Source organism: Varanus komodoensis, unplaced genomic scaffold (genome assembly GCF_004798865.1).
Source record: "Varanus komodoensis strain SLA01 unplaced genomic scaffold, ASM479886v1 scaffold34_1, whole genome shotgun sequence".
Lineage (NCBI taxonomy): Eukaryota > Metazoa > Chordata > Lepidosauria > Squamata > Varanidae > Varanus > Varanus komodoensis.
Genome location: NW_025335854.1, coordinates 6,048,111 through 6,066,842, shown reverse-complemented (window position 1 = coordinate 6,066,842; position 18,732 = coordinate 6,048,111). Strand labels below are relative to the sequence as shown.

At 51.1% G+C, this 18,732-nt stretch overlaps 1 protein-coding gene across 2 annotated transcripts; it reads right to left on the bottom strand.

Moving 5' to 3' along the window:
* Window positions 1-595: 595 nt before the first annotated feature.
* Window positions 596-16,993, bottom strand: GLUL (glutamate-ammonia ligase). 2 transcript variants are annotated; one of them, XM_044439204.1, is made up of 7 exons: window positions 16,953-16,993; window positions 11,789-11,979; window positions 8,113-8,274; window positions 4,845-4,991; window positions 4,258-4,385; window positions 3,929-4,128; window positions 596-2,421 (listed from the first exon to the last, which is right to left on the bottom strand). In XM_044439204.1, exons 2-7 carry the CDS (start codon window positions 11,952-11,954, stop codon window positions 2,103-2,105), a joined length of 1,122 nt encoding a protein of 373 aa, XP_044295139.1. In that variant the 5' UTR covers window positions 11,955-11,979; window positions 16,953-16,993; the 3' UTR covers window positions 596-2,102. The 2 variants fall into 2 exon arrangements, with proteins under 2 accessions (XP_044295139.1, XP_044295137.1); XM_044439202.1 differs by lacking the exon at window positions 16,953-16,993 and having other exon boundaries at window positions 11,789-12,018.
* Window positions 16,994-18,732: the final 1,739 nt, after the last annotated feature.

Below are 18,732 nucleotides of genomic sequence, written 5' to 3'. Positions count from 1 at the left end.
GTGGGCTTGGTGGACTCTGGGGGATGGTGGAGGACAGGAGAGTCTGGAGGAATGTTGTCCATGGGGTCGCGATGGGTCGGGCATGACTTTGCAACTGAACCACCCAGGAAGATGCAGTTTAAGCCTGCAGCCTGAGTTTTGAGAGAGACATCCGCAACTGTAAGATGGGCAAGAGCATGGAAACCTACCATGGGAAGAAAGCTACTTCAGCTCTTGGAGTTAACTGCACAGGTGCTGTGATAAGAAGGGGGACTGCGATATACTTCAAAGCAAGCTGAAATGGCTTTTGTCCCTTAATGAATGTTTTCGGCAAAGTCAAGCGTGGGCAAAAAGTGTTAGGGGAAGTCCTAGCAGGGATCACGGGGCCATGATGTAAACTTGAGATCATGTTTAGGATAACAGCTCTTTGTTGTTCTGGTTGTGTGACCTCTCTTCCCAACCCAGTGCCCTCCGATGTGTCGGACTCCAGCTCCCATCATCCCTGATCCGCATGGCTGACACCCAAATTCCCAGGCATGTCCCTAGGATTCCTGCCAGGTTAACCCAGAAAAGAACTCAACAAATGGGCCAACAGAGGACACAGGCAGCGAACGTGTAACCGGATTTGATGCTTTTATTAAAAAAAACTATTCTCAAGTCCAAATGCAGCGGAACCTGATTGGCACCATTCAAGATACCATGGTACAAAATCCCGAAACGTCTGAACCCGCTAGCATCACCTCTGAGGGCAGCTATGCGTATGAGTGAGTCCTGGCCGAGTGGCAGTCAGTTTTGTGCGCCAGGACACAACCTACAGGAACAGTGGTGGTCTCTGTAAAACTGTACAACTTTAGAAAACCCTAAAAACATGTTATTGAAAATCTCTAAAAACCCATCCCCCCATTCTTTTTCCTTTATCAAAAGCCCCGCTTTAGTGGACATGCAAATCCTACTGGATATTTTAACTTGCTCTTTACCACCACCCACCCCCCCATTCCCTGCCAGATGCTTGTCAATACCGTGGTTAAAGTTGACCAGCCAACTCTGTATTCGAAGCACAGACGCATCTTCGTTTCTGCAACCGGCCGTACACGGTCCTGCCCAGTCAGCCCAGTGGCTTCAGTTTAAATTAAAAATTAATACCTATTTTAACTTACAAGCTTGTAAACGAATTGCCCCTTGTCTATAATAAACCATCAAAGCTGCTCTTGAACATAAAAACCCACTGCTAATCTCTCTCCTCGACGATCTTTCCTTCTCCCGACTCCCCCTTCCATGCGAGCATCTTAACAACCAAGGAAGACAACCTTCAGCCATCTCGCCCTGCCCCGACAATCAGCTGATTTAATGGACCTTTTGAACAAAACAAAAACTTCGTGTGTTTTTAGACATTTAAAAATATATATATTAAAAAAAAACTAGTTCACTCTGTGTTAGGATCAGAAAATCAGGCAGCTTCCAGAAACAGGTCAAAGTATTTGCCAGCCTTTCGATAAAACCTTGAATAATTTTCTTTTTGGGTCAAGGAAGGTGTCCGTAAAGTGTAAGACGGCCCCAGGTCCTAGCACTGGCAAAAGGGCTTGTGTGTATGCAGTGGTGCTTCCTGCGTCATGAGAGGCTATTCAGATGCCCTTTTGGCCCGAGGGGGTGTGCTTGTGGATCGAGGTTGTGCAGGATGGCACTACGGGTTCAGCCTCTTCTGGGGTGGGAAGCGGAACACCTCCCTCCGAACGCGAGCCGCGGGACAGATCTTTCGCTCATCTCTTATTCAGTTCAGCCGAGACGCAGAGGAACAAAATTTGGAAGGGGGAAAGGCTAACACGCCCTGACCGCTGTGCTGTCTGTTCCTGGAAGCCCCTGAAGTCCTGTCGAGATGTACGGATGAGTTACACAAAACAGTGGTTAACTCAGGTTTGTTTCGTCTAATGCACACACACACCGCTCCTTTCCTGGCCCCTCGAAGGGCGAACAAACACTGAAAGAGACTAGACTTCCCCCTCCCACAAGAAGAAACAGAGGGTGAGTTTTAGGGGAGGGGGCTCAAGCAAGAATCTCATGCCCTCAGAATTAACATCTAGAACAAAGGAAATGTGGAAGGGGAAAGAGCAGGTGCCGGTGGGACCTCAGTTCTTGTACTCAAAGGGCTCGTCGCCAGTTTCGTTGAGCAGGCAGGTGCGCACCAGGGCTTCGGTCACAGCGTACGGGTCGCAGTTGGCCGATGGCCGGCGGTCCTCGAAGTAGCCCCTTTTCTCTTGGCCCACGTTCCGTGGGATGCGGATACTGGCCCCCCGGTTGGCCACGCCAGCAGAAAACTCGTGGATGTTCGATGTCTCGTGGAAACCCGTCAGGCGCCTGGCGTTGTCCAGCCCCCCTTTGGGGTCGTAGGCACGGATGTGGTACTGGTGGCGCTTGCCCAGCTTCTCAATGGCTTCTTCAATGTGCCTGCGGAAGAGAGGGGGGATGCGCAGCCCGTCAAGCAGGGGCCCTCCGCAGTGCTTTGCTCAGGGCCCCCTGCCGGCCTCATTTCCCTCCCCACAGGCACTAGGAGCTGAAAAAATGGTGCTCCCCCCCGCACTGTGGCCACCGAGAGTCAGGGCCTGCCCCCTGGGGGACCACGAGGCCCGTGCTACGAACCACCCGCAGCAGAATGTTGCTGAGTTCTCCGCGAGGTTAAAAACTGCCCTCGTTCCTCCTTCCCCCAGCCCTTCCCCAGTGGCTTCCACAGCCCCCATTGCCCCTGAGGCACTGCGCCAAACATGGCTCTGTTGGAGGAAAGCCCCCGGCTGCCTCCGGGAGCCCAGCACGGCGGGCGGGCAGCAGCAACGGCAGCACTGCATCCATAGTCCGCCTTTTCCTCGTGTAAGGAACCCAAGGTGGCTTCCTCAGCCCAATTTTATCTTAGCAACAACCCGCTTCTGTAATTCTCCTCCTGCTGCCCACAATCTTATCCCCACAACAACAACCCTGTGAGGTAGGCTGGGCTGAAAGCCTGGGACTGGCCCTAAGTCGCCCAGGAGGCTCCATGGCTGAGCAGGGACTCGAACCTGGATCTCCCAGGGCCCAGTCCAGCGCTCTCTCTCTCACAACACACACACGCAAAGTCTTCTAAAAAGAAAAAAAATGAAAAGATAAACCTCTGTGCCCAGGATTACAGAGCTTTATGGATTTCTCCAGTCCATCTTCAAACAGTCTAGAGCGCATCTCCATTACTGAAGGACGAAGCTGCAAAGGAGGAAATTCCAACTCTGCACTAGACTTAGGCGTATTCATACTCTGAACCAGCTTTCCACATCTGGAGCCTTGCAAATGTGTTGGACTACGACAACCAGCATTTCTGACCACTGGCCATGCTGGCTCAGGCTTATGGGAATCGAAGTCCAAAGGGCAGCAGGTTGGAATAAGCTGTTTGGGACAATAAAGGAAAAATCCACCTCATTTGAGGGTGCCTCTTTGCTTGCGATGTGGCAACCTCTTGTTCTGCTTGCATGCTTTATTCTGAATTTGGGTGCATCCAATTTGCACAATTTGGAGCGTCTGATAATGACCGTATGGTCTGGCTACACAAGGGGTCGTCTTTGCGCAGGTAGGAGAACAGCCTACCATGAAAACCTTTTGCACAGTCCGAGTTCTTTGCAAAAAGAGGAATGGGATCTAAAGCAAGCAGCAGAACGAGGTGCTACCACGGCTCTCTGTGTATCACATCCCTGAACGCTGCCTAGGTAAAAAGATAAGTACTCACACATATACACACAACACACACACAGTAGAGGGAGAAATGGGAAACCTTTCTATCTCAGCTTTCTCAGTATTTTTCTGTTTGCAGGGTGTTTTGAACTGAGGGGAGCTTTCAGCCATGGACTTCAGAAGCGCTCCAGCCAATTCTAAGATTACAGACCTCAAAGCTTCTCCTCCTGTAGAGAGAACAGTCCAAACTGGAAGCAAAACTTACTTGAGGCCTCCATCTTCTCGCATCGACTTTGTGCTGAAGTTAGTATGGCATCCTGCTCCATTCCAGTTTCCAGGGATAGGCTTGGGATCAAAAGAGACGATAACCCCAAAGTCTTCACAGACTCTGTGCAGGATGAACCGTGCAATCCACAGGTGGTCTCCCATCTCAATCCCCTCGCAAGGACCCACCTGGAACTCCCACTGCAAGAGAACGCAGGCTCAGTCAGGACTGGCACGGGCGGGGGGCTCCCTCCCCAAGAAGCCGTCCCCTTCCCTCTCCCTGCCTCTGCGGCGCAGAGACCGACCTGAGCAGGACACTCGAGAATCTACCTGTGCTGGCATAACTTCTGCGTTTGTGCCTCCAATGTTCACCCCGGCGTACAGGCAGGCACGGTAATGGGCTTCCACGATGTCTCGGCCGTAAGCTTTGTCCGCTCCGACTCCACAGTAATAGGGGCCTGCAGAGGCACAAACGGCAAGAGCTGTCCGGAAGGTTCTCAAACCCAGAGAGCGCTTGTTTTCACCAGAACGAGCGGGGCCATGCCATGGTTTTCTCTCTCTCTCTCTGGATATTACCATTTATTCGGGTTAGGGAATTTCCTCACACTACGTTAGGTCAACGTTTCCCTTAGTTGCTGCATGGGTGGGCAGAAAGCTGAGTTCCAGATGTTTGGGGTTTGGTTCCCAGCATCCCTGACCACTAGGCTGAGAGCTCAAGAGTCAGGCAGCTCAAGTCCAAAACATCTGGAAACCTTCTTCCCACCCCGTTCTGCTGCCCAACATTTCCATTATCGGCAATACCGGCCACCTAACCCTGGGCCTTGGATGGACGAAGCAGACTCTTGCAAAACTGTGCCCCCATCCCAACTGGCGGAAACACATTCAAGACCTTAAGTGAACCTTTCTCTGGATCTTACCTTGTGGCCCAGGAAAGCCATTGGAAGGCCAACCAAATGGGTGTCCATCTGTTCCCAGAAGAGTATATTCCTGCTCCATCCCAAACCAAGGGTTCTGGGTAGACACCATGTCCATAATCCTTCGACAGCTGTTCCTCAGATTGGTTTCTAAGAGAAAGAGTGAGACCGCAATGATTCCTTCTGCAGAATCAGTCACCTGCCCAGTGTTTTACTGCATAACTTGCTGGCTGAAGGAACTTACACACTGTACTTTTCCCCTTCCAGGAGAAGCTAGGATGACAAAGGAGACACGGGGGAAATGCAGCTGCACCTGGTGCAAGAATTCACAGCAGCCAGGCTCAAAGTCCAAGGCTTAAGCAAGGGCTTTTTGGAAAACCAAGGGGCTTGAATTGACTGCTTTGCTCCTAGTCTGTTATTTCAAGAGCTTCGTTCTAAGTCATCCCCACAGTCACCCGGCAAGGTATGTGCTGGTCACCCATCCTCATTTTCCATTTCTAGACAGAGTGGCAGCTGGACCGCTTCTTGCCCAGGGCTGCGCAAGAGACGTCCAGCTATGCCAGGGCAGGAAGCAGGCAGCCACCCTGCCCGCAGCATCAGCATCAACCCAAACAACAGGCTGGTTCAGAGGCGGCTGGAAACATCACCTTGGGAACAGGACTGTCTCCATGGCTACTGCAGCTCTGAGACGCAAAGGAATCCTGCCTGTCTCTGGGAAGGTGAGGCAGCAGTGAAGGCGGAGAAGAACACTCCGTCCGCTGCATGCCTGGAGGGTGCATAAAGCGACGCACATGATCACCAGGGCAGCTAATGAAGGGCCAGCTGACCCAGCTTAAAGAATGAATGCCTCGTGGGTTGGAGGTGGTTTCTCGTGAAAGGCTTTCCTGGCTCTTTGGCCGGCAGCGTATCGTGCTGGGGAGCTTCCAAAGGCATGTGGCTGGCTGCTACAGGAAACCGGATTTTGCACTGTGTGAACTTTTGCTCCGATGTGGCAAGATAATTTCTTGTGTTCCCATTGCTCTGCACTCTGGATGCGGACTGGGGCCTTCCCGTTACCCAGGGGCATAATGAAGCAACACCGAATGATGATTAACGCAAACCAAATGATGGCTAATGCAAATGGCAAGGATCCTAGCATGCATGCTGTGCATTGGACCACTTGTAAGCTAGGATGCCCCCTCCCCCCCCAAATGGTGGGGGGGGGAGTTTACCTACACTGCAGCACAATGCATCCTATGTGCAGCCTTATATGTGGGTGGCAAAATAGGGGAGCTTGCCAGCGGTGCCAAGGAGAGCTCCTCCTGGTGGTCACCAGCCCCTGGCTAGAACATCATGGGCTGGTTCACACAACCAAACGGGGTTCTGGTGCAGGCATGCGCCCATGCAGAATATGCTAGCGGCAGCCCTGGCCTGTTGTGTCATCTGAACCCAAGGACTGTGGCTTATGCACAGGTTAAAACAAGCCACATTTTCTGTGCAAGAGAGAACCCCCTTGAGAGTTATTCCTGAAGTTTGGAACCCCCTGCAGGGAAGGTTGCACTGGTACCCTCTTTGCTGCCAATGGCAGGCAAACACTTCTTTATTCAGACAAGTATCTGCTGTGAAGGCCTGGGGGTTTCTTTCTTTCCACGTTATGTTTTATGCAATGCTGTGTATTACATTTCCTCCAGCCTTGATTTTATTTTTGTCAGTTGGCTTGAGCACCATTTTTGGAGGAAACGCAGACAAACATTTTAAAAACACACAAGCATTTCCACTGTCGCAACATTGGCTGCAGGGGTGGCAAAGATGGTGGTGGAAAGTTTTGCAATTTTGCTTCACTTCTTGCTCCTTGCCCAAATGTTGAGCTCAATGTTCTTGGCTGAGGACTTTCAGGGCAGGGCTAATTTGGCTAAATTTCCTGTATCTGATAAAAGTGTGGAGGAGCAGGAAAGGGGTAGCATCTTCCCAGGAGGGTCAACTGGATCACCAGATGGGTGTTAAGTTGCCAGTCAGTGCTGCTTTTTGCAAGCTGAGATGAACCGCTCCTTTACCCTGTCTTGGCTTTTGCTCAAGCGTGCTAATGAAGGGCCCTTTCGACCTTTTTCCGGGATGCTTTAATATTTAACCACTTCCTCTCTAGAAAGCGATTCTGTGGTCCAGGGCTCCCAGTGCATCCACAGTGTGGTGTCAAGAAAGGATGCCTGCCTGGACAGCGGCCAACACAGCACGTTCCCACATCTCACCCGCTAGGAAAAGAAAACACTGCCCATGGTGCTAATCACACAGCAAAACCGCACCAGAGTCCCACTGCTTCCAAGCTGGGAGGGGCTCTGGAGGAAAAACGACAGCAGAAATGAAGTAAGCCGGGGACAAGTCTGGTTCCCCTCTAGTACGAAAATGGATCTGGCCCTACATACGTAAGCATATCAGGAGCAAAACACTTGCTTTTGAGAAATGGGGGGAGCCCATACATTATTACTAAATCACGAATCCTTGATTTGATCAAGGGAATCTATGGCAAAAACTCTTACAAGAGCTTGAAAAAACTGATCATCATCTCCAAGGAACAACAGAAGGATCTTGCTAGACCTTGGGGTTCCGTTTGCAAGAGTGGCCAGACAGATGCCTCTGAGAAGGCGATGGTCACACATTTTGTTCCAGGTGCGTTATGCTTTCCATGGTGGGGGGGGGGGGTCATGAAGTGACTGTGGTTAATAGTTAGAGGCTAACTTCCTTAGACCTGACTTAATCTAAGCATGGGAAACGTCTTCCAGCCAGGGGCCACAGGCTCCCGGGAAATGCAACCAGAGGCAACCGGAGCCAAAAGCAAAGAGGACCAAGGCAAAGGCAAAGGGGGAAGCGCCAACCCCACAGATTACCCGCTCTTGCAGCTTAAAAGCTCCTGCTGCTGGTAGCAGAGCCCTGGGGAGACATTTCAATCTTCTCAAATGGTGTGGAGAAGGAGCATTTGCGCACGGGATGGGAAGTGAAGCAGCCAAACAATCGGAGGAAAGGGACTTGGGCAGAGCCACGGAGGGACTGATCCAGGCCCTGCATCAAAGGCTACTCAGTGCTGGTCTCCTCTCTCTTGAACACCGCTGAAGGCCACATCTCCGGGCCAGGGCATGATTTGGGTTCGTCACATGCCGCATGGATACCAGATGAGCTTCATAAGCTTCCAATGCCACTTACTCTGCATTTCTACCCCCATGTGGTTTCTCTGCACTGCCCGCTTTCCCAAGCCTGTTCAGGTAGGTGGGAGGGTAAAGGGAAGGGGGCTGGAACGCACCTGCCGGCTTGCGGTTGTACTTTAAGACCTCACAGAGGACCAGCTTGTTGGGGTCTTTGCGGAAAGGATCCCGGAACATGGCGGACGGCACAAGGTACATGTCGCTGTTGGAACCCTCGGACTGGAAGGTGCTGGAGCCATCGAAATTCCACTCGGGCAGATCTGGGAAGAGAAAAATGGGACACACGTCCAACCACCGTCCAGGACCCCAGAAGGGGACACTGCAAGAACCGACTGTGCCGTTGTTTCTTTTCCATGCAGCCTGCAATGTTTACGACGCTCACCAGCTCAGGGCGCTTTCAGTAATGGAAACTGGGCCAGGGCAGAATCTTGCTCATGTCCACACACAGGTAAACCCCATCTGAGATCAGCAGGGCTGCCCCAGGGAAGGAGGCACCGGACTGCCTCTTCACTCAGGTTCCCGCTTTCAGATGAGAATAGTCCTTCTGGATCAGACCACACGCCTATCCAGCCCAGCGTCTTTCTCTCACCGCCATCGGATGCCCACAAGCCCGACACTGTGTTTCCTCCTGCGAGTGGCATTCAAAGGCATTCTGCCTCCAGTCACCACTGTGACCTCCTAACCACTAAAAAGCCTTGAACATTTTCAAATGATTCATCTCTTTATTAATTAAATAATATATTTATATCCTGCCTTTTTGGCCTTCCAGGGAACTCAAGGTTGCTTACATCATCCTTCTTCTTTCACTCTTAGCTTCACAACAACAACCCTGTGAGGTAGGTTGAGCTGAAAGACGGTGACTGGCCAAAGTAACTCAGTGAGCTCCATGGCTGAGCAGGGACTTGAACCCAGATCGCTGGAGTCCTAGCCCCATGCTCTTCATCACTATGGCACTCCTATTCAGTGCCCAGAAATTTCCCATTAATAAGCTTGCAGTGCCTGAATCAGCAGACAGAACAGAATTAGAGTCGGAAGGGGTCTGCAAGGCCATCAGGTCCAGCCCGCTGCTGCGCTCCCACATGAGGTCACCCATCCAGCTGCAGACTCATGCCTTCCTGCTTAGCAAAAGTGACTCAACACACCAGCCACCACATATAGCTATGCAGGCCAGCAAATGCTCTTGGCTACCCAAAGCAGAGATGCTAAAAGCGGACTGCCCGGTATCTTATATCTTATCATGTCACCAACAGATAAGCACATGCCTAAGGGACACCCTTGTGTGTCTGGGGTCCTCCCCGCAGGAGCGACCTGCCAAAACGTGTTAAACAATGAGTGACCCAGGACACGGACACCAGCACAGGACAAGGGTTCTCACTATTCTGGATCTGTATACTTTTAAAAATTGTATGACCCTTCCTTCCAACCCTGCTGGGAGGGTTTGCTGTTGCCTCTGGCTGCTGCAAATGCAGGGCTTTTTACGGGTTCCTCTGCTTTTCCAGATGCTGCCAGGGCATCATTCCTTCCCAAATCGCGACAGCCCTTGCAAAAACTCAGGACGCAGAGTTCTGAATGCCTTAAACAGAGAGAGGCACCGAGTTATGTTTCCCTGGTTCCAAACCAAGACCTTGCAGCAGAATGTAAGCGCGACTGTGTGCCCAGGTATTCCACAACCAGCACCGTTAGTGGGAGAGAATTAGCAAGTATCGAAGCATATCTGAATTAGCATGAAAGTATTTAATCTCTCCAGCCAGCTTGATTCCTTTCATATGCTCGAGGTGGAGAAATTATTTGACCAAGCGGTGCCAGCCGCTTCCTCAGAATAAAAACAAAGCGCTCAAACTAAATACTTCTAATTGGCGATACATGCTCTAGCAGTTTCATAACCATCTCTGGCCAGCTCCATGGCAACCAGCGAAGACATCCGAATGCTACTTGTTATGTTAGCGTGGCTGTTTTGTTCCGAGACAAACAAAAGGCCAACTCATCATATACATTGAACTCTGGAGGGATGTTCTTCCCCCCTTCCTTTCCTACCCGACATCAAGAATGGCTCGTGGTATCTCGGAGGGAGCCAACAAGTAGCATCGCTGGAAACTCATGCAAGATCTGGGTTATTTTGGGAAGGCAGCTCCATGCCCATCGCAGAAAGTTATATATAACACAAACATACACAGCCTCATTTTGCCCAGTAACTGAAACAGGGCTGCCAAATCTTTAGTAAAAGCATTTTTACCCACCCTTTGGATGAAAGGACCTGCCCCCCGCCACCTTCTTCCTATGACATGCAGTCACTATCAGCTCTTTCTCTCCCTCCTATTCTCAGCCGGCTGGCGGGCCAGGGAAGACCAGCAAGCGGACAATCGCATCGTGTCTGCAGTGTTTCCACCTTCAGGGAGGGAGGTGCGGAAAGAGGAACTTGTAGGATTTGTGCCCCACAACTTAACCAGCTCTGGTACTAGGCTGGCAGGGTTTCTGCTGGGCTCCCTGTGGCAAAATGCCTGGACAGGCCCGGAAAAAAAAAAAAACTGAGTTGAAAGGAGGCAGCTGCTGCTTTTTCACTGGTTTCAGTGAATGGGGGAATGCAAAGAGGGCAGGGAGCTTGGAGGCCAAATGCCTGAAAGCAGGAGGCTGAGCAGCAGGGGAGCGCGCCTGGGGAAGGGGGCTGGAGTCACCGCAAAGGAGGAGCAGCGCAAGTCGCCCACGGTGTGCACAGAGTCCAAGGGGAAGCCTGAGGCGAGATGCTACATCTCGCTGGGAGCTCAGAGCACTGAGGCTGTTCACATGTACTAAAACCCACGTGAGCATATTGATTTGCAGTGGGGATTTTCATCTAAAAACTGATTTCAGATCCATACAGTGTTATAAAACTTGACAGAAACGAAACAAAAGTAATACAAGTACTACATATGTCTACTATGAAGTAAATCCCTCTGGTTTCACTGAGGCTTCCTTCCAAGAAAGTGGGTTTAGGATTGTAGACACGGCCCTATGCTTACATGTTCCACTGCACCCAAGTAAACATGTGCAGAACTCCAGTACATATTGGTGATTTCTCTCTCTAAAGCTCTGAGTAATTCAAGGACACACATTTTAATCAGAGGAGCCAAGATCACTTTCTCCGAAGCCCTTTTGGCTCAAACCTATTCCTGTTCCGGGAAATGAAAAGGAACAATATTAAAAATGTCCTTCCCTTCTTTGGACCACCTAAAGATTGTATTTTTTCTCCCTCAGTGCTGTTTACCCAAGGAGCTTGGCAGAAAACGGAGCTGACAAAGTTGGCAGACAAAACTTTTCAGCATTAATTGCATTGCCTTTTTTTCTGGCAGGCAGGGCAATGCTGGATATGTTTTACCTAGAAGTCCCCCTATGTCAAATGCACTGATTCCCAGGTAAATATGGATAGGATCACAGACCAAGGCTGAAAAATCGGATGCTCTCATATGAACAGCTGGTTTTCAACCACGGGAAAACCTGTGATGCCTTATCAAAACAATTCTGATTTTCAGTGTCTTCTACCCAATGGGGGCAGGGGGAGCGCAAGGGAGCTGCTTGGTCCTTCGTCCCAGGAATGGTGGCAGCTGGCCAGAAAACAGGGAGAGGAAGATCACCAAACCAGAACGGAGGCCTGCATTTACATTATGAAAGTTTTTATCTATTTCCTTTGCCGAAGGCTCTCTAAATGGCTTGCAGCAAGAATAGAAAAAAACGAGCACCAAAAGTTTGCATCGCAGGTTCACGTGTGGCCTTGCTTGCCATCTTCGGTCAGCCACTTACCTTCAATGTTCTTGGGCTCCCGTTCCAGTGTCCGGGTTTTGCAGCGCAAGAACTCGCCGGTCCCGTCAATCCAGATGTACATGGCCTGCACCTTGTCGCCCTGAGGCAGCTTCATGTACATGTGCTTTATGGCTTTGCTCAGGTGGGAACTTGCCGAGGTGGCCATGGCTGCAGAAGGTGTGATGGGGATCCTGCAAGGTGAAGAGCAAGAATGGGGAAGGAAGCCCATGAGTTGCCAAAGGCATTCGTTCCAACAGTCGCGTGAGGATGCTCTGCTAGGACGATTCCTGGCCTGGTTGACCACAAAACTTTCCGCACCTGATAAGGCCCAGGGGCAAAGTGCACTGCTCCTACTGGTCATCACGCTTTTATAGGAAGCCGCCGAAGAGTGCCAGCTTTTCCGCTAGCTGAAACTCATGCCCTCAAGAGGCAGCTGGGCTACAAGAAGGGCCATGCTTTGGTGCTGGAACACTCAAGCTCCATGCCTATTGCCTGATCGCCTTCCTGCAATATGAAAGCGATACCTTTGATGGACACTGTACATGTGTTTACTTTCTCAATTAGCGTCAAATTACTATCTGGCAGGGCAAGACGCATAGCTGAAAGCTGAGCAACGAGGCTGTGAAACCGTCTTGACCAACCTGCTGGCTCCCAGATCTTCTGGCCTCCACCTCCCACCATCCCTTACTTATGGTCTTACTGGCAGTGCTGATGGGAGATGTAGTCCAGAACATCTGGAAGGCTACTGTGACTGCAAAAGATAAGGAGCTGGGCATTTTGTCTGGATCCCATCCTGGCATGTGCTATGCAAAGGAGTTTCAGTCTTTCTTTATTGGCATTTCCAATATTGACCATTGCCAACACCCATTTCTGTACTCGGGCGGTACAGAAATGGGCCGTCAGCATTTCAGTGCAATTCTGACACTGCAGATCATCCCAGCCTCCCCCTTCGCTGACACTTTTCCCCTTTTTTGTCGGGGACGGTTGCCGTTTTTAGTAGGGCAACTTGGTTGTTTTGGACATACATCAGTGGGCCTGAGGCCTGCTATGCTTGCAAAAAGTATCGCAACTTAACTGAAGGCAGCTGCTACGACAACAAACGCATAACAAACCAAATTGCAAAAGCCATAAGGAAAAGAATGCAGGGGGTCAGGCGGAGAAAATATTTGAGAAGCTATCAACTTTCTTGCTAGAGACCTGCCCAAAGTAAAAAATCCATAAAAGCCATGCAGTGAAACATTAGAAAATCAAGACAAAAGTCTTTTTCCAACAGAAAATTAAAGGTTACAAGAAAGCAAAGCATCTCACAGTTTCAAAGCATGCCTAAACAGGAAGAGTTTATCTGCCTTCTAAGGAGATAGGAGACTGTGGTTTTGTGGTCCTCCACTGGAAAGGCTTCCGGAGGGTGGAAACTCTAGCAAAGAACTGGATCATCACTGCTTTTACGCTCACATCAAACGAGGCACTGATCCCAGGCTGTGGAAGTTTTCCACTCTTCCCAACAACTGCCCATTCCAAGCATCTCACTCCACCTCTAACATGACCCAGGTGTGCTCCGTGAAGATGCAGGCCTCATTCTTAGTGGCTTAGATCGTGACAGGCATCACCCTCACCAGCAGGTTTCTGCAGGCCTCGGGCAAAACGGCGACGGGGAATGCAGTGGGGAAGTGGAGTGGCAACCTCAGGGGGCGCTTTCCGGGAGGCCCTCCTGGGGTGTGGACTTCTGGCAGATGCCACATCAGCCTGCCCTTGAAGACTGGCCAGACCCCAACACACCTCGACTTCCTCCTACCCAGGTGAAAAGCCTTCAGTCAAGAGGAGGAGGGGAGGGCAGGCAGGGGCTGTCCTTGGGTGCAATCCTAAGGGCAGACGGTGCCCCTTAGTGCTGACAGGTGGCCCGGCTCTCCCCGATGAGGAGTCCCTGCAGAGATGGTGCACGAGGAGAACCTACAATGGTCTTTGGGAAACACAAGGCCCACCCTGCATGTACCACAGACATGGTGGAGGGTACTTTACTACCACTTGGAAGCATGCCGGGGAAACCACAACGTGTCACTGCAAATAATTAGTAAAATATATTAGGATAGTCTCAAGGATCCATAGGTTTTTCAGATTCCCTGGGACGCTGTATACCAATTCTTATAGGTAAAAGAAAAAACCCAGATGAGGGGAGAGGGCACACCGTACCCGTAACAGCAAAGGCAGGATTGGTGAACATGCAATTGTCCGTCCATGAATCTTGTCCAGAATCGTTCAGCCTGTAGAAGCCAGAGCCCTCATCGGCTCAGCACCCCAGATTCCTCTCATTCTTGAGATTCCCATACAGTCCAGATGATCCAACTCTATTGGGCATGTTAAAATCAAATCCAGCTCTGTACTAACTTCTTGTAAACTTGCACTATTTTTAGCACTGAGAATCCCATCCAAGAATGTGTTGTTCCCATACCTATAACATGATATACTTGAGTGCATGAAATGGATATCTATTGTATAAAGTAGCTGATTTCGGAAAGGGTCAAGAGCACTATGAAACTTTTGCATGCATGTATATTCCCCATTGTACTGTATTTACACTGGAAGATACAGGTGGGAGAAAAGGCCAGCACTCTAGTCAAGAGGGTGCTATTTTCCTCACATGATGTTATAAAATATTCTGTAATCATGAGCGCTTGCCATAGCCATCAAGAAAAAAGCATGAAGCCAAACAGAATGGCTAAGGGTTCAGATACTTCAAACTACAAACACCCCAGTCTAGTCAAAAGAGCACAACTCGCTTTATGAAGGATGTGGATTGTTGATTCAGCCTGGACAGGACTGCCCTCCTTCTCTAACAATTCTGGATCTAGAAGGGACACATATTCTGTCTTTCAGGATGCTTAAAAATGAACATGAGACACTGGAAATGATACCCTCAATATAGAAAATTAGATTTCAGTTCATGTATTTTAGCAGCCCTGCAAGGTCTAGTGTGTATCAAACAGGGGGAATATGACATTTTAAATGCTTTCTTAGATGCTTTCATTGAAGAGTTCTGTATTCCCTTTTCCCATCTTCATTCATCTGGCTTCCCCCTTGTGGCTATCTTGAAAATCAGTAACAGAGCCCTGTAGCACCAACAAATGTACTACAGCACAAGCTTTTGTGGACAACAGCCCTTTTGTGATGACACTAGACTATGCAAGCCATTAAGTAATGGTGAAGTTTTGCCAGGTAGAAAGAATTCTGTGTAGCAGACATACCTGCACATTCTTCCACTAATAGAATTCAATAATTGATCCTCTGGACGCACATAAAAAGCTTGGTGTACACTGTCTAATCATTAAATGAACTAGATCTGCTTCTACTGTCTACCTCCTTGTATCAAGCACAAGTGAATTTTTTCAGCTCGTGGCTGGCATGAAAATTGTCCTTCTATCTGTAATTTTACTCACTGGGATCAATACAGCTAACATTTGCTTGTTAGCTGTAAACACCAAACTGGAAGCGTGCAAGCAATTTTCTCCCTTCCACTGAAGTCAGGATTGTCCTCCCATCTCATCTCCAGGAACTGATGAAACTCAAATCTAGGACTCCCCACTTTTACTGTAAACACACCAGCTCAAAGTTGGTCTGCCAAGAATTGCCTGGTCCAGCTGAGGAAGGCATTTGCTGATTCATACACTGCTCTAACTTACTCATCCATGCCCTGCTCTTTCCCATTTCTCATCCTTGGTTGCCATGACCGTTTGAACTGTTCAGATCCTTTCTTGAATGATTTGGTTCCTCCCCATCTTATGCACCACCTCGTAAGTGCACCAGAGCAAATCCGAGCCACCTGTACAGCCACCGATCACGGCTTCTCAATGAACCTACATCCCTGGCACAACCGGTGGTCAAGCCACACTTAACATGTTCAGCATATTCTTAAGTCAGCCCTCTCCAGTGGCCAGGCAGACTTGGAATGATGGGAGTTGCAGTCCAATGCCAAGCTGGGGAAGACTGGCTGAAAATATATTATGCTCCCACTGCCCTGTGCCACTTTAGCAGGATATCGATATGGGATTGCGCATTTTTTAATGGAGCAACGTGGCTATCCACACATTTAAGAATGCAGCGGTGCAAACTCCCATGCTCCCAGTGGCACCTGGTCAGACCCAAACCCACAAAGACAATCCAAACGGGTTGCCGAGTAGTCATTTCACTCCTGCTGCTAGCACTGAGAGAAAGAGATACCCTTTTTTCTTTTCTTTTTCGTGAGCAATGAAATGTGATCTCTGTCCACTCCCCTCCTTGTAAAAATCTCACCCTAGAACCATTGGGAAGGAGACGCATCTCATCACCCACAACCCGCTGTGCCCCCCCCCGCCCAAACACACACACACACACACACCTGTACGCTTGTTTTTAAGTCCTGCTGCTCTGAAAAGCAACCCGATTGGCGATTTCGATGCCTTCAGGAGCAGAAAGGCAAAGGACAGGAGTAATTCTATGCAGCCCCATTATTATCTAACAACGCCCCGCCCCTCCTCCATTTACTCAGGAGCTGCAAGAAGAATTTCATTTTGTTCCCAGATTACAAGGCAGCCAGACAGACGAAGGCTCAGAAAACCTGCTATCTGCGTCTCGGGGGGGCGATCTGGACAGAGGAAACTTCTGATGCCTGCACAGTTCCCATTGTCTGCCCAGGCATAAAGGCCAAGTCCCCGTTACCGATGCAATCCAGGTTGACGGGAAATTAACATTCGGGAAGGGTCTGCTGAGGCTTTTTAAGCAGAGAAGAGGGCAGAAGGGGTTAAACCCTTCCAACACCCGCAGCCAACGAAAAGAACCCCCCCCCCCCCCGGGGGGGGGGGGGGGGGCGAGAGTCCGCGCCCCCAGCGCGCAGCTCGGGTCGCTTTTGTCTCCACGCCGAGGCGGGAACTCCCGCGGCGCCTCCTCCCGCCAGCCCCCGAGCAGCATCCTCGTAGCAGCATCCTATCAGCCGGCGGCGGCGCCCGAGCCACCCTCAAGCGCCCCCCCCCCCCAGACCGGCGCAACCCCCTCGCCCGCCCAGGCCCCGCAGCACGCGGCGCGGCGCCTCCTCGCCAGAAATCCGCCGCAGGCCCCGCCCCGCCGGGAGACTGACTTCCCCGCGTTGGCCCCGCTCCGGGCACGCCCCTCGCCCTGCGCGCCTGGCGGCCCTTACCTCGCTGCTGCTGCTGCGGCGGCGGCGGCGCGGAGAGGAGGGCGGGCGGGCAGCGCCGGGAGGGTTGGCCGGAGCACCTCAGCGGGGATGGACCATGCTCCGCTCTGGAGCCGCCGGCCGCGCGCTCCCTCTTTAAGGGTTGCCCCGTGCCAGGCGCGGCTCGCTGATTGGCCCCTGCCAGACGTGCGCGCCGCATGATCAGCTGATGTGGGGGCGCATGGCTCCCGGCCATTGGGCGGCGGAGGCAGGAAGGGAGGGGGGGCCGGGAGGCGGGGCCGGGCCGGAGGCGCGCCTCCCGCAGGAGCGCCCCCGTTGCGAGGCGCGCTGGCCCGGGAGGCTTTTCGCGCGCCTCCGGCCCGGGATCGGGGCCGCACTTGCCGGGCAGGAGGCCGCCGTGGGCTCGGCGCGGCCTCCTCCGGAGCCGGCGCGGCTGGGGGCGCCGCGGGGGCGCCGGGTGCCCGCCCGCTTTGTTGCTCCGGCGGGGAACGCGCGGCTCGCCTTGCAGCCGGCCGTGCCGAGCCGAGCCGAGCCGAGCGCGGAAGGTGCAGGGCAAGGAAAGTGGGCTGGGCAGGCGGCCGCTTGCGCTCGCTGGCGGAGCCGCGTCTCCCCACCCGTTGCAAGGGGGCCCTTCTCCCCCGTCGCCCCTCGGCGTTAATGGAGGCAGCACGTCTGGGATGCAGGCGCAAAGGGCCAGGCGGGCAGAAGGGATCGGGATGTCCCCTCGCCTCGCGGGCTTCCCGAGGAGTTCTCGGAAAGCCAAGGACGGGAGGAGCGCCTCTTGGGCTCTTTCTGGAGTGTTTACATGAGGCGCTAGCCATTGCATAACTTTCTCTGCTTGCGGAACAATAAGAAATCGGCGCTGTCAACGGAGTTGTCAATTCGAGCTAATGGGCTGTAAACGTGGCTGCCCCTCAAAAACGGGAAAGGGAGAGCGGGTTTGCAATGGTAAACAGGTTGCAGGGCAGGGCGCTGTTTCTCCCTGCTCTCTTGGTTTTGTGCAAGTGATGCTGACAAGAGGGTGTGCCACTTTTGCGGTTGTGGCTGTACTTTAGTTGTTGTTTATTAATTTGCAGTATTTAAGTCTCATCTTTAGGGACAAACTGTTACAGAACAGCTCACAGCATGTCAACGTGTACCAAATAATCTCTTTCTCAGATAGAGCAAAAACATCAAACATTAAAACCAGTTAGCCAAGTAAGACATCAAACAAGGGAAACCTGATAAAAGGCTGAGGGAAATAATAAAATATTATTATTCAGTGATATTTTTAGTGGTGGCTCCAAAGATGTGGGGTCACCACTGAAAAGACCCTGCCCTTTTAGCTTCCCTAAGTCTTACGGGAAGCTAAAAGGACAGTCTAATTCTTAAGTCTAATGTATGTCTTTGGGTGTGTACATTGCTAAAGAAGGACCCTCTGCCAAACTCCACATGCAAAAATGGTGGTTTCTTAAGGTCTACATATAACATTATAATTGAACTCTACAAAATGTAATGTATGAAAGACAACTGACTTTTAAAAATACTCATAAGGTATAGACTTGAAGGATCTGTTTACCTGTTTGCAAGATCTAAGAAACTGGATGGCGTATCCCTGAAGGTGCCAACCTTGGGTCGGGGTTGTGGAGGGATACCTTTAAGAATCTCAAAATAACACAAGCAAAAGGAAAAGTGTGTTGTGCCCCCCCCCCCCCAATTAGGACTTTAGTAAGCCTTACAATAGAAAGTCAAAGAAATGGGAAGCCAGTTTTTGCAGCCTAAGAGCCTTCCCTCAAACCTGGTA